At 31.3% G+C, this 14,326-nt stretch overlaps 1 protein-coding gene and 1 pseudogene across 1 annotated transcript; one reads left to right on the top strand and one right to left on the bottom strand.

Moving 5' to 3' along the window:
* The first annotated feature begins 288 nt into the window (after positions 1-288).
* On the top strand, positions 289-3,885 carry LOC108450964 (uncharacterized; annotated as a pseudogene).
* An 8,330-nt stretch (positions 3,886-12,215) lies between these two features.
* LOC108450189 (AT-hook motif nuclear-localized protein 17-like) lies at positions 12,216-13,788 on the bottom strand. The gene has a single exon (XM_017747703.2). It carries the CDS (start codon positions 13,333-13,335, stop codon positions 12,385-12,387), a length of 951 nt encoding a protein of 316 aa, XP_017603192.1. The 5' UTR covers positions 13,336-13,788; the 3' UTR covers positions 12,216-12,384.
* Between the last annotated feature and the right edge of the window lie 538 nt (positions 13,789-14,326).

Here is a 14,326-nt window from a genome sequence, read left to right as displayed (position 1 = left end):
GATAAATGACAAGCCTAACACTTTAACACCATATTACATGGTATCCTTACCTATAAATACCCTCAAGAACGATAAAAAAGGATCGACTCTTTAACTATATAGAGCCTATTCTCTCTTTTTACTTCTTTAACCCTCAGCCTTCAAACTCTCTCTTCCTCCATTCTTTCTAACCTTTAACTCTCCGCCCTGGCTGAGTGAACCAGCCTTCTCAAAAACTGTTCTCTTCTCTCTTGTACTCTCTCATTATTGATCATTGTATCAACAATTGTTACGGTGAGCATGGAAAATATGGCTTTTCAATCTCAAAGTGGCACACTGACTGATCAAGTCAACCAGATTAGCGACCCAGTTAACCAAGTTAACTCTTTCATTCCACTCAACACCTCCATACCACCTATCTTAGGTGTTTCTACTGGCTTGAACTCTACACAAACCTCTCCTTATGACTCCTTTTCTACTAGAGCTCAGCTATGGTATGCATGCGTTCTTTTTCTCACCTTGAAACAACTGGTAAAGGCCTTGAAAGGTCCTCTAGCCTCCAACTTTACCACTCTTGCTGCACCAACAAGAACTGTTCCTCTAGCCACTCTGATCCCTTTGCAACTGTAACACCTCAATCATAACCTAGTGAAACCCCTCCCAGACCTTTTAATTACATAACTCTTTACTTACAAGAAGTTGTAACTTGTCTCATAGTAGCATCCCATTTTCGTTAAACTAGGGTTTCCTTTAGCAGGCATCAGGCCCCCAGCCTCATGACTCAAAGATCTAAGAGAAACCACGACGCCTGGAAGAGTAGTTTTCTCAGCAAGAACATCATTTCAAGAAGCAGTAGCATATCCTTAATCAAAAGATCGCTAAGAATGAATAATTTATTGTGAAGTTGAGATTCGTACAAAGAGTCCTGAGGTAAGAAAATCCAGAGCATCCGGACGAGGAAGCTCAATCTACTAAAATTGTCACCCTTGAGCTACTCCTCTTTAATCAAATTACAGGGATTTAACTTTAAGGTGTTTTTTGGAGGAAACTTTAGATTTAAGTGAAACAAAAATATATATTTAAGGTTAAAATATGTCATAAGCCCTTGTACTATTTATAATTTTAGAATTTAATCCTTATACTTTTATTTTAGGAATTTAGTCTAACTTTACAAAGTTCAAAATTGATTCAATTATTAACACTATTAAAATTATTTTGTTAAATTTAATTTTATTACAACGTCATTTTTTTGTTACATGGCTACCTAATGTTTTTATTTAATTTTATTTTAAAATGTCATCAATAAATTTAACAAAAAAAAAACACAGTTAATAATTGGATCTAAATTTCGAATCTAAAAATGAAGAGACTAAATTCTTGTAAATAAAAGTACATGGACTAAATTCTAAATTTATGAAAAGTACAAGAATTTATGTGATATTTTAACCTTTTTCAAATATAAGTTTTAGAAATATAAAAGTGATAAATAATTACTTCTCTTATTCGATTTTAAAATATATATTTAATACGAAATTAATATAATTATAAAACACATTTAATAAATCAATGCGATAAAAATTTCAAACAATTTATCAAACACGAAGCAATTGTGAGGTTTATAGGATTCTCCGCCCTCCATCCCTAAATTAAAGGTAAATCTCTTTTTTTCTTTTTACGTTGAGTTCAGTCCAAATATAAAAGTAAAAAAGAGAAGAGATTGGTGTATTCTTGAAGCTATGGCATAACATGCAAAGATGATTATGTTGATAAATTTTTAAAGTCAATAGGAGTTGTTAGATCCTATAATTAAGACAAACAAAAACATCTTTTTCAACTTTAAATCTTCTTAATTATCATTATACGAAGTGAGTCAATATCTTTAAACATGCTAACATTTGTCTCTTATGATTTTGTGCGTGTGGATTGGGTTTCTCAAATATTATAAAAAGCTAAATTATGTTCAAGGATGAGAGCAATAATCCATTCATATGAAAAGCTTTATAAATTTCTTTTTATTTTTATTTTATAAAACTTAAATACGTAGGATATTTTTAAATAAATTTAATTAAATATTCCCAACACGAATTAATGCTAACTAATATTATAAAAGTTGTTATACCCCTAGCAAAGCAAGACACGTGGTAAATTGCCGAATGGTTTGCAGATGGCCTTTTGCAAACTCTTAGTGGATCGGTCTGCAAACGGTTCATAACACACCCCTCGTGAAACATTCTTTACTGGGATCACTTAAGCATAACAAATTTATATGACATCAAAGACGAGTCAGGGTAGGATCGCGCAGTACACACAATCATAACAACTAAACTTGTAATGGCATTGACACCTAACCAACCCATATAACCGGATTGTACATCATATAGACGGCCATGTGGCACTGCAGAACAAAGGATGGCTTACTATATAAGCTACGGTACCAAAGGATCTTCTTCTTCCTCTTCTACACAAAATGAACCCAACAAGCTCTCCCTCTTCTTCTCTTCTACTCTTATTTCTATTGTCTCTTTGCTTAAATTAAGTGAACCAGCATTCTCATCCACCCTTTCCTCTTCCCTTTTAATAATCCGTACCAATAAAAGTAAAAAAGAAATTTTGAATTTAAGAAAAAGAGAAAAAAACTGAATATGTGAATAAGTTTCCGTTTAAATGCATAAGGGTAAAAATAAATATTAGGGTAAATTACATCAACAGTCACTCAACTTTGGAGTAGCTGATAAAACAGTCACCTAGGTTTCATTTCAGTCACTCAACTTTCGAAAAGTTACAAAACAGTCATTTTTGCCGTTTTTTGTCATAGACGTCACGGCAAAGTGACATGGCATGTGACGACGTCCTTAGTGTTAAAAAATCGTTCAACTGGTCGGTTACACTTAATTTAACAGCCCTACCAGCCTTATCTTTGCTGAACATTCTTCTTTTACTACTCATCCATGCCAATATATAGCTTACTATAGTTCTAGCTTCAACGGTCACTGGAATGGTCCATCTATGCCTAGTGAGATACCTCCATCTTATGTTTTTCCTACAATGAATCTCCATTATCAAAGTTAGAAGCACCATTCCCCTCTATTCTCTACATCTAATTGTTGAATTGGTGGTTCCGGTCAACCTTCAATTCCACCTGTCAGTCAAAGGTTTGCCAGGAATAGTTCAAATATGCCAAGACCGGGAACTTTTATGCATCCATTTGTTGCTGGCCACAGGTATAGCCCAAAGTAATGGAATTTTTTCATTTAAGAAAACATATAGCTTGATTTTTTGGAATGTTTCTTCGTTTGTTAGACAAAAATATCGTTCCAAAATATAGAAACATTTAGTTAGAGGGTTACATTATCTACGGATATAGACATCAAACAGAATGGTTTTGTTATTTCTCTGCTGATAATTTCAAATGCTACATTTCCACAGTTCTGGTACTAGAACAACAAGTGCGGTTGCTTCCTCATTTATCCCTCCTTACCCTGATAGCAATGTCCGGGCTCGTGATAGAGTTCAAGCTCTCCAGGCATACTATCAACACCACCACCCTAGCACCTTGCCAGCATTACGGACACCTATTGTTTCTGGCTCCCTAAGGCTGGGGAGCCATAGAAGTCATAGTCATGGTCATGTTGGACCAATGGCCTCTTCATCTGACCATATGGGTGGCTTCTATTTCATTCCATCAGGTACTTCAAGTGGCTGGAACTTTCAAGAGCCTGAAAACCCTATGTTATCTTAATTCCATACTTATGAAAGAGACCATTTATTATCATTTTCACTAAGCCAAGTTGAGAGAGATCCTGGTTTGGGTGCATTCCACGAGGCTACCATCAGTGGTTCAGATCCCAGTGCAGCTTCTGCCAAAGGCTTGAATCTGAGAGGCCACCTTCACAAAGTCGTTCATAGTGTTTATTCCTTTATACCCTAATGGGAAACATGCCACGTCAGCGGTCCCATTAACACCCTAACGGAAACTGTTAATCAGTGACTGATTTGTCACTTTTTTATAACATTAGTGATTGTTTTGTAACTTTTTAAAAGTTGAGTGACTGAAATGAAACCTAGGTGATTGCTTTGTCAGCTACCTCAAAATTGGGTGACTGTTGGTATAATTTACCCTAAATATTATGACTAAACATTTAAATTCATAAAAGGAATTTTAACTGAAGTTTATTAGTAGTGTGAATACCATCTATCTGATTTATGGCAAGATATTTGTATAGTATAATGAGAACAAATAGATATTTACAAATACTTTGAATTTCAGTTAAATCTAAGATCGTTTTACTTTTTTTTTACACGGTCAACAAAATAAAGTATTTCTTATCTTTTAAAAATTATTCAATTAGTTTAAAGTTTATGATAAAAAAATCACAGCAAACAGAAAATAGATAGATTCATATTTAATGAAACCACTAAAAAGATTTTATTTCTTTTACTTCAAGTCATGAACAAATAATTATTCTACATGGGTTTGTAAAGAAAAAGGACCTTTTTTTCTACTTTATCTTGATTTTCATTGTATAAATATTTTTTTAACAATTTCATTATATATTTTAGTCATATCTGTATTTTTGGACACAGAGCTCCCATAATTTATGCGCTTCAGCACACTTGAACGCATGTTTTCCTACATTGACAACAATACTCATACCAATCGAATTAAAATTCAATCAACTTTATTACCCTTTTAAAATCAAAGATGAAACTAATATTTTATTGATAACTCAATAACTTTTTATTTCTAGAAATTTATCTTTAAATATCACGCATAAAGCAACAAATGCATACCCTTATTCAAGATATCTTTCTTTGTATATCATGCATAAAAGCAATAAACCCAAAAGCTGTTAGACCTAACAATAGGTTAAGGTTTTCACTCTCTACAATGGTTAAAATAATCAACAAATACAATTTTGAATTAAAAACAGATCCATTATGATTTTTAGTTTATATAATTTTGCATCAAATACTAGTTAGAATAGTAATCACATACTTTTCTCAAAATTTTAATTTTTTTATCGGATTTGATGGATTAAGTGTAATTAAATCTTAAAAATAAAAAATAAAAATATTATTATCTTGCTTGATTTCTCTAATTTTCACTCTTTCATAAGAATTGAAGGAAAGAATTTTGTCAGAGAGTTTTACTATTATAAATATAGTACATTCGTAAGTACAATGCAAGTATAAATATATATTATAATGTAGAATCAAATTAGTATAAAACGCACAACATACGAAGAATCAGACAAAACTCACATGTATATAGCATACACACAGAGTAAAACGAAAATCCACAAATCATAATTATACATGATAAAACTCAAATTTAAATATTTAATTGAAACAAATAATATGTTTTAATTACACTCGATTCAATATAAATTACTAATTACAATGATTATAAATACCATATATATTTATTTACAAATAATTATATTTAAATCTAATTACTAGATAAAGTGATAGCAACGTAATTTCATTGCGGTGGAAGATTAAGCCGGACATCAAATCTACTTAAACAAATTTGAATTAACATCGATCTATAGTTGTCGGCTTTGTTTTGTGGAAAACACGAGAAGGTGTATCGAGAGATGAAGACCAACTGTGCGCGTTTTGTCGCATTACAACTTCGCTTTGGAAAAGGCTAATCAATACTTGCAAGAACTTTCCCTAGTAATTCATAATATGCCAACAACACTTGAGAGACGTAATGAGTTTTGACGATTATCGAAAAGTATACATTTCAGATTCATTTGTCAAGCTATATGCCAAAGAAAAACTCGTGTCCGAAGTTATCGAAACATGGTCATCTATACGTTGTTAAAGTCAAATTTTATGTGCCGAGGACAAAGTTGAAAGAAAAAGGGAAGTGGGAATTTGAAACCAAAACTTATATTAGACATAATCATTCTTTGCTGTTGTGATGTAGGAGTTTTTCTTTATCACGTGTATATATTTTGTGTGAGTTTTATATGGACTTTTTTAAATTAATTCAATTTTTATTTTATTTTTTATCCGTATTGATTGATCTATATATTATAATTGATTGTACATATATTTTTGTATATCTTATATTCGTAATTATACTATATTTATATTAATAAAACTTTGGAAGAAATTCAAAAAAATTATCCATATCATCTTAATTTCACAAATACAAAAAAGAAAACATTGAAATCAAGACCTAATGTAATGTCGTTGAAATTACGTTCTGAATAGAAAAACAAAGAACGCAGGTTTGACTTTCCAAGTTTGTTTTTAAGTCCAGTAGCGTCCCAAATGCTCTAGGTTCGTTGTCATCGATCTGCTACGAAGTGGTTTTTCTTTTTCCTGTGTGCTAGCTTGGCTTGCTGCATGCCAGTGTTGGACGTCTTAATGATTAAGAAACACCAGAAACAAGGCGGAGCAAGTGGTGGGTTTTGTGATTAGCTTATTCTGGCCGACAATGAAAGCTACTAAAATTCTACCATCGAGAAGTCCACTGCCAATCGCATGCATGCATTCGATCAAGTATATGTCCTTCTTCAGTGAAAATCTCCTAACAAGTCGAAGGTAACATGGGACCCTAAGGAAAATCACCAAATTTCACAAACAAATCAAAATCACCAAATTTCACAAACAAATCTTCATCGCCCCTCTTCCACATCCATGCCCTGTTTTCATGTTCACATAATAGTACTCCATGCATTCCACTTTGCATTGCTTTCTTTACATCGTTTTCATATGGCCTTTTTTTTTCCCCGGAAAGAAAAAAAAAGTTATTCTGCACCCACTAGCCTCTTTGAATCCCCTTATGTTTCGGAGAATGTCGGGGCAAAGGATGGAAATCTTGTGTAAAAGATATATATCTTTGTCATCCATTTTATGTCTGTTCAAATGTCTTCTTTTCGGCTGAAAGGCAATTGTAGATGCCTGTCTTGATCTTGCCGTCAAACAAGCTTAGAACCTTAGGCAAAGCAGCTGATTTGAGCGTCCTTTTTGGGTTCATGCTAGTCTTTAATTATTTTATGTAATTGTTATGTTTGGGGCGTGTAAGATTTAAGGTATAAAGGGAAAAAAAGAAAAAGGTTTTCAAGTTTCAGAATTTTAGTAGTCATTTTAAAGTGAATTTGGTGTCCCCAAATGTTTTCCTTGTGATATCAATTTGTCCCTTGATTTTTGATGGTATTGGCATCCAAAATGAAGCAATGTATTCTAAACAGAATAAACGGCGTATTAATTTGTTGTTAAACTAAAAAAAACAAAAAAAAAAAAAACCAGCAAGACAAATCTGGATTTTGCAAATCTTATTACACAATAAAGACCCCCGACAGAAGGGAAATTAAGTCAAATCTGAACAACCACGTAAAATGATGAAAGTTAAATGCATTGAGTAAAAAATAAATAAATTTATGTAAGGAAAATGAAAGTACCGTAGGGCAAGAAAATGAAGATGGTCGTGTGGTAATGATAAGTAAGAGTATGGAGTGGGGAGAAATGGTCAAAGAAAGTGGCGCCATGGTATGAAGAGATTGTGGGTTTTCATTCACAGATTGGTTGGCTCTTAGTTTTTCTCATTTGCCAGCCAACTTGGAAACAAATAAAATAAAACACGACTTTACCCTCATGGCATTGGCCACACTGGTCTCCCCACTTGGTAATGAAAATATGAAATTCCCAAGACATTCCCATTACCACATTCCATTTCATGTTTGATTATTATTATTTCCTTTAATTTGATTAAAAAGTTAGTGCACGAAATAGGAGGCGAACTTGTTGGAGGCCAATATATATAATTTGCTTAACAATATCAATTTTAAGCTTACCCATAATGCTTAAGCAGCTAAACCACGTCAATTAAAGTAAGACATCCGCTATAAATATAGCTTTTACTTGTATTAAAAAAACATAAGATTCATACCGAATGTCACATGTTAAAATAATATAATATTTATATTCACTTTTTTAACTTATTCATGATTTTCATTGCAATGTATGCATCAAATACAAATTTAAACAATTGTATTACCATTTTTACGGATTATAGTGGGCTATGTCAGCAACAGCAAGATAAGGCAAGTTAACTGATACAATCCCATTCCTTGGAACTTCCTCCATTAATACAAAACACATTCCATTTCCATTTCCATTTCTGTTTGTTTTTTTAAGTCAAAAGAAGAAGAAGAAGAAGAATTATTATGAGTTGAATCCCCCAACTACTGTAGTGATAGTCTCTATACCCATTTTTCATTAACTATTTTCTTCAAGAACAAGAAAAGAAAGAATCAATTTTTCAATAATAAATTAACACAACAAACAAAGACGCCAAGAAAGTTTTGAAAGATTATATAATATCATACATTTTAACGATAAATTTAGTTTTATATTTTTTGTCAATTTGATTTTTTTAGTTAAATTTTATTTTTCATCATTTTAAAAATAATCAAATTTAATTACCAAGCTTTAAAAGAGAGTTGAATTGTTATTTTTTTAACGAAAATACTAATAAAATGTTAAATTTTTAAACATGATGACCTATATAACAAATCGTGTGTATTTCATATTTTTTATGATTTTTTACTATTGGTAATAAGACAAATAATGTCATGTCATGTTATCATGAAATACACGTAAACTATTTAAAATTAATATTTTAGTCAACATTTTGGTTAAGAAAATGATTAGATTTTTTAAAAGGTTAATTGTCAACTTTAACTTAAAAATAAAAATAAAATTAATAAAAGTAAAAATATTAAAAATTAAATTTATATTGAAAAATAATATAAAAACATATAGAAATGTATATAACACAATTTATCCTAATTTTAATTTGGAAGAAAGAACATTGTATAAATAAAAATAAAAATATATTTAAGTCCCAAACAATTAGAAAATATAATTAAATTATTGCAGAATACAAAGGAACAAAAATAAAAAATAATCAGAATTAAAACCCACATGATATAATTATGTAATGTAAAAACTCGAAATTGAATAGTTGAGCTACAAATCCCTGATGGAGTAAATTAAGATGATGTACCTCCAAACTCGGGTGCATAAAGAAACAAAGAGAGAGATAAGGTAGGTAATTATTTAATTTGTATCCATCTCCCCTAATTAATAATTTCGTCAACTATTAGGTGTTTGATAAAAAGTACACCATATATCTGCTGTGTACCACCCACACTACCCCCTCTAACAATATCTGTATACGGCTACAAAATCTATGTAGATTTTGTAGTTGATATTAATCACCCCTCTCTCAAATTTTCACTATCTTACAAATACTAAATTCGGATCATATTTACCATCAAGTATGGGGCATGTTATGGTGTTTGGATAAATATTTTTTAATTTCAGTCATCTTGAATATTTTTTTTATGTTAAAATACACAACTTGTCTCACACCAAACTTAATGAGACGCGAATTAGACCGCTCTAGAAGATTGGTGTTCTACCAAAAATAAAAATAAATATTCATTTGGCTGAGGGGCCCGAAAGCTACCCTTTTTAACTTCTAAAAAAAAAAATAGAAATATGGATTTATCTGTCCTCCTTCTAATCCTTTTTTGTTTTGTTAGTATTATATTTGCTAATTAAGTTGTGGGAAGAGAGTCATAGGTTGGAATTAGAGTTAACCTTCAAGAATTATTGCTATCTTTATTTGTTCTATGATTTAAGTATAGTCCTATTCGAGTCGGGAGTAATATTTAAATTGAAAAAATTTAAACTTTTAAAGAAAAGTTTATGTTAAAGAAAAAAATTATAATAAATTGTTATTAAAGAATTTTATTTAAGATAATTATTCATATAATAAAATCTCTTTTAAAATAATCGATAAATGTTGGGTGCAAGATACTAAAACACATTATAATCATAATAAGATACTAGAGTTAAAAATTTGAAAATAATATCACTAAGGAAGATAGCTATAAACCTCGAATATAAATAATAAATATGATTTAAAATTTTAAATCATATAGTAAAGTTGTTTAAGATGTGAAATTTATGATTTTTAAAATATTATTTTGATAATGTCTAACATTTCTTCTTATATATTTTAGGGTTTACAAGATAAATTGAATGCGTAAATTAACGGTCGAGGTCACTAACAATTTATTCGATTTGAAAAATATTTTTCAATTTTAAATTGATTAGATGGATTATTTAAGTTATTCTAAATTTTAATTGATTCGAGGAAGTAATTTTATTTTTTAATTTAAGTTAAGTTGAATTTTACAATTTTAATAACTTAAGTAATAAATTGATGCAAATATTCCTTGAGTCCTTATTAATTTTGAAAATGAGCAAACCTCTTTTAAAAAATTTAAAAAATAATAATAAAATATCCAAATTTTGTGAAAAAATATATAAATATACAAAATTCTTAACAAATCTTAAAATTTACATAAAATTAATTTTAAAAATTGAAGTTGATAATTAAGGCCTTAAACAAGTACATTATCAAATTAAGTTTATCATATTAAATTATATTGTTTTTATCTTATTTTGCTTTGAAAGACTTCACACACACACACACATATATATATATATATATATATATATATATATATATATATATATATATATATATACTTTCAAATTTACGTGCTCTAGCTAGGAATTTAGTCATACTACCAACAATACTTCAATTTAACCTGTTTATTTTTAAATTTTACTTGAATTTTGATTCACTCGATTTAATTTGAAAAAATTCAAATCAATTTAAGATGTTAAAATAAAAATCATCGACTCATCAAATTTATTAAGTCGAATTTTCACTTAATTCAACTCGATTTAACCGAATATTCACCCTTTTGGAAGTAGAGAAAATGATGAGTATTTATTTTAAATCATTTTATATATCATTATTTGATCGTAGGTAATTATCATAGGTGCTCTATTAAGAGGTAAACAACAAGTCATTTTATATCATTATTTAATTAATTAAAATATATAAAATTTCACTATCAGTGAGTTTAATATAAATCTTATTATTAATGCCAAAATTCTTTTCAAGGAAAATTCAATTAAAAGGGCAAATTATAATTGAAAAAATTGAGTATAATAGTAAAATATATTATAAATTTAAAAATAGAATATAAGTTTAAACTTTAGAAATAACATTATTAAGACAACCTCAAACAACTTAAAATAGAGATAAAAAAAAGTAATTATAATAACAAAACAAGTTATGGAAATATTAAACAGAATATAATAAATAAATTTTTAATATACTTATCGGTTTTGTAATCTAAATTTAACGTAGTTTAGGCTGAAAATGACAAATAAATAAATTGAGAATGTTAATAGCTTATTTTGAGTCTTATTCAACGTAAATGATATGAATTTCAAAAAGAATATAAATATAATTTAGATTTTCGGGTTGAAGAGAGAATATATATATATAAATAAAAAGATGACAGGATCAGGCAATGAATGTCTTATCTCCATGGAATATGACCCTTCAGAGCCAAACACACTTGTCATTTAACTCATTTGGGTGAATAAAGCAGTTGCCCAGTAGGCAGCAGCAGCTGCTCCACAATCAAACTTATTTATTTATTTACTTTCCAACCCCAACCCCTAATCTTTGCTTTCATCATTGTCTTCTTTTTTCCCATAAAAAAAAAAAAAGATATACAAATTAGAAAAAGACAAATCAAAGTACACCTATAATATATCATCTGATATAAATAGAACGAAAGGAAATAAAAAATTTATAATTTACTAAAGTGGAATAAGACTTAAAGAGCTTTCGAGATGGCATTGGATAAAAGCAGACTCCCATATATTTTTAACTGGCAGGCATAACCCTAGCCATGTTTTCTTCTGCCATACGCTTTTATCTATATGAAGAAGCTGATGAATCAGATATATGATCAGCATTATCTTTTTCCCAGCGCTGCTTCTCTGCTCCTTTCAGACATTTGCATGATAAAATTTGAAACTTCAAAGCTAAGCTTCTCCCTTTTTATCCATTAAAAACAACACATATCTAACATGTAATAACTCATTCAAACCAACACACATTAAAAACAAAAACCTTTCGAGTTTTAACGAGATTAAAAAGTTGGGTTTTTCCGTTTTTGACGTACGATAGATATTATATCAAGATTTTCTACATTTGCCTTTAGTTGAATCGAAAAGCAAAGATCCTGTCTTTACTTCTTCAGTTTCTTAGAAGCTGGATTTTTTTTTCCCAAGTGAAAGAAAGAATAATTGATCAATTAGCAATGCAATAATTAAAATTAAACAAACATAATTAAGGATCATTTGATGGAACGAAAGTACAGGAAACTACATAACTCATAAAAGGGGTGAAAAAAATTCTAAACCTCCATTAATTCACAGTGCTTTCAGAGATGAAATTTTTTTTTAAAATAGAAAGCTGAAAAAGCTAAAAAAACTTGTAAGTCATTAGTAAGGCGGTCGTGGTGGTCTAGCTGTTGGAGCCCAAATGACATCTGAACCACCCATGTGACTGTTGTACATCGAAACCCCACAAGAATCTGCCCCACCGCCGTGACTACTATCCCCGCCGCCACCGGATAAAGGTGGGGACTGTCCACCGGCACCACCAGACGACACCGCGTTTCTCGCTTCTTCTTCAACGGGTAACCGATGGTACGAAGGGTTGTTGAACGTAGCAGCCACTATAAACACGTTGCCCGCTGCTACCAACGAGCCAGCTACGAACCCACCAAAGATCTGGCCTTGAGGACCAGCCAAAGAGATGGAGAACGTGTTGGGCACATGACACGACGTCGTTTGGGATAGGAACGTGGCGGAGAGGGACAAGATGTCGAATCTGCCTTGGAAAGTTAAGATAGCTCCCGGAGTTGCTGAAGAAGGTTGACGGAGCGTCACGTTAGAAACGGTCCCAGATCCCGTGAGCACGCAGATTCCAATGTTCTTGCGACGAGAGAACCGGGAGATAGCTTCGACGATGTCGTTCCCTCCGGGGATTTCGAGAATGTAAGGACTCATCGCAGGGTCGGGCTCGTGAGTGATGATGACAGGCGGCTTCGGCTTATTCTTCGAGCCCGGAGGACGACCTCTGGGTCTACGAACGATTTCGATGCTAGCACCGTCGCCACTGTTGGCACCACCACGAGAAGCACCGCCGTTGCCACCACCACTGGGGAGAGAAGGGCTGTGGTTGGTGGTAAGATCTTTGGGAGGGGTATGGGTAGTGTCATCAGAGTCGGGAGTCTGAGAATCACGAGAGAGTTGGAAGTGATGAGAAAAAGGGTGAGTTTGGTGTTGGGGTTGATGTTGATGTTGATGAGGGTGGTGCTGGTGGTGGTGGAGCTTTGAGAACATGTTATTGGGGTTCTGATTTTTGGATTCTAAATATTCACCTTTCATGTTTGTAAATGGATTTTTATATATATTTGCGTATAAAGATAATAAAAAAACAAATAATTTTTTCAATAAGTAGAATTTCGTAATAAAATAAAAATAAAAATTGAAGTTGTTTGTTTTTTAAAATTGAAGAAAAAGAACAAGGGGATATGGGAAGGAGCAAGAAAGATGGGGGCTGAGATTTGAGAGAGAAAGACGATAAGGGTTTTGGAAGGTTGAAGTAGTTCATAGGGGAGAATAATAAATAATATAAATGAGGGGATGGGGGATGATTGAGATAGAAAGAGAGAGAAAAGGGGGGTGGGTGAACTTTGAAACCAAGTAAAGACTAATGGCGCCGCTGGTTGGAGGTAAAGTAGGGTCCACACATCCACCATGAGAGAGATTATTGACGAAGAAATTTGACAAATACGGAAATCCTTTTGGCCGGGAGAGAGAAGCCTTGCATTGGATTTGCATTTTGCACCGCCTTTGTTTTTCTGTCTACCAATTTGATTTAGATTGGGAAAGTTAAAGTAGACAACCATGACAACTCAGACACTAAGATTAGATAAGATAAAATCTATATGCCCTAATAAGAAAATTTTTATAATAATAAAATTGTATGAGACATCGAGTTGATTCATATATTAAGAGTAAGTAAAATTTGATTCGATTTAAAAATATAATAAAATTTTAAATTTTGAATTAAATAATTTTAGTTAATCGAGTTATTCGGACCAACTCAAATAAAAATTATTTTTTTTGTATAACTCAAATATGAATTACATAATTCAAGTTATCCGAAAATTTGAATAAAAAAAGTAAAACTATGTCGTTTTAATAAATGTTTACCTTTTCAAAAGTTAAAAATCAAAATCATTAACCTATCAGCCTTACTTTGCCTGTACACTTCCTTTCCTTCCTGAATTCTTATATCATACTTTTTGTATATCATTTTGTTATCTTGTATATAGGATAATTCTTGATGTATAATTATGCAGATAGTTCTTGA

This window comes from Gossypium arboreum, chromosome 5 (genome assembly GCF_025698485.1).
Source record: "Gossypium arboreum isolate Shixiya-1 chromosome 5, ASM2569848v2, whole genome shotgun sequence".
Taxonomy (NCBI): domain Eukaryota; kingdom Viridiplantae; phylum Streptophyta; class Magnoliopsida; order Malvales; family Malvaceae; genus Gossypium; species Gossypium arboreum.
The sequence above is the reverse complement of the archived record's forward strand: the minus strand, read 5'-3'. Positions and strand labels throughout refer to the sequence as shown.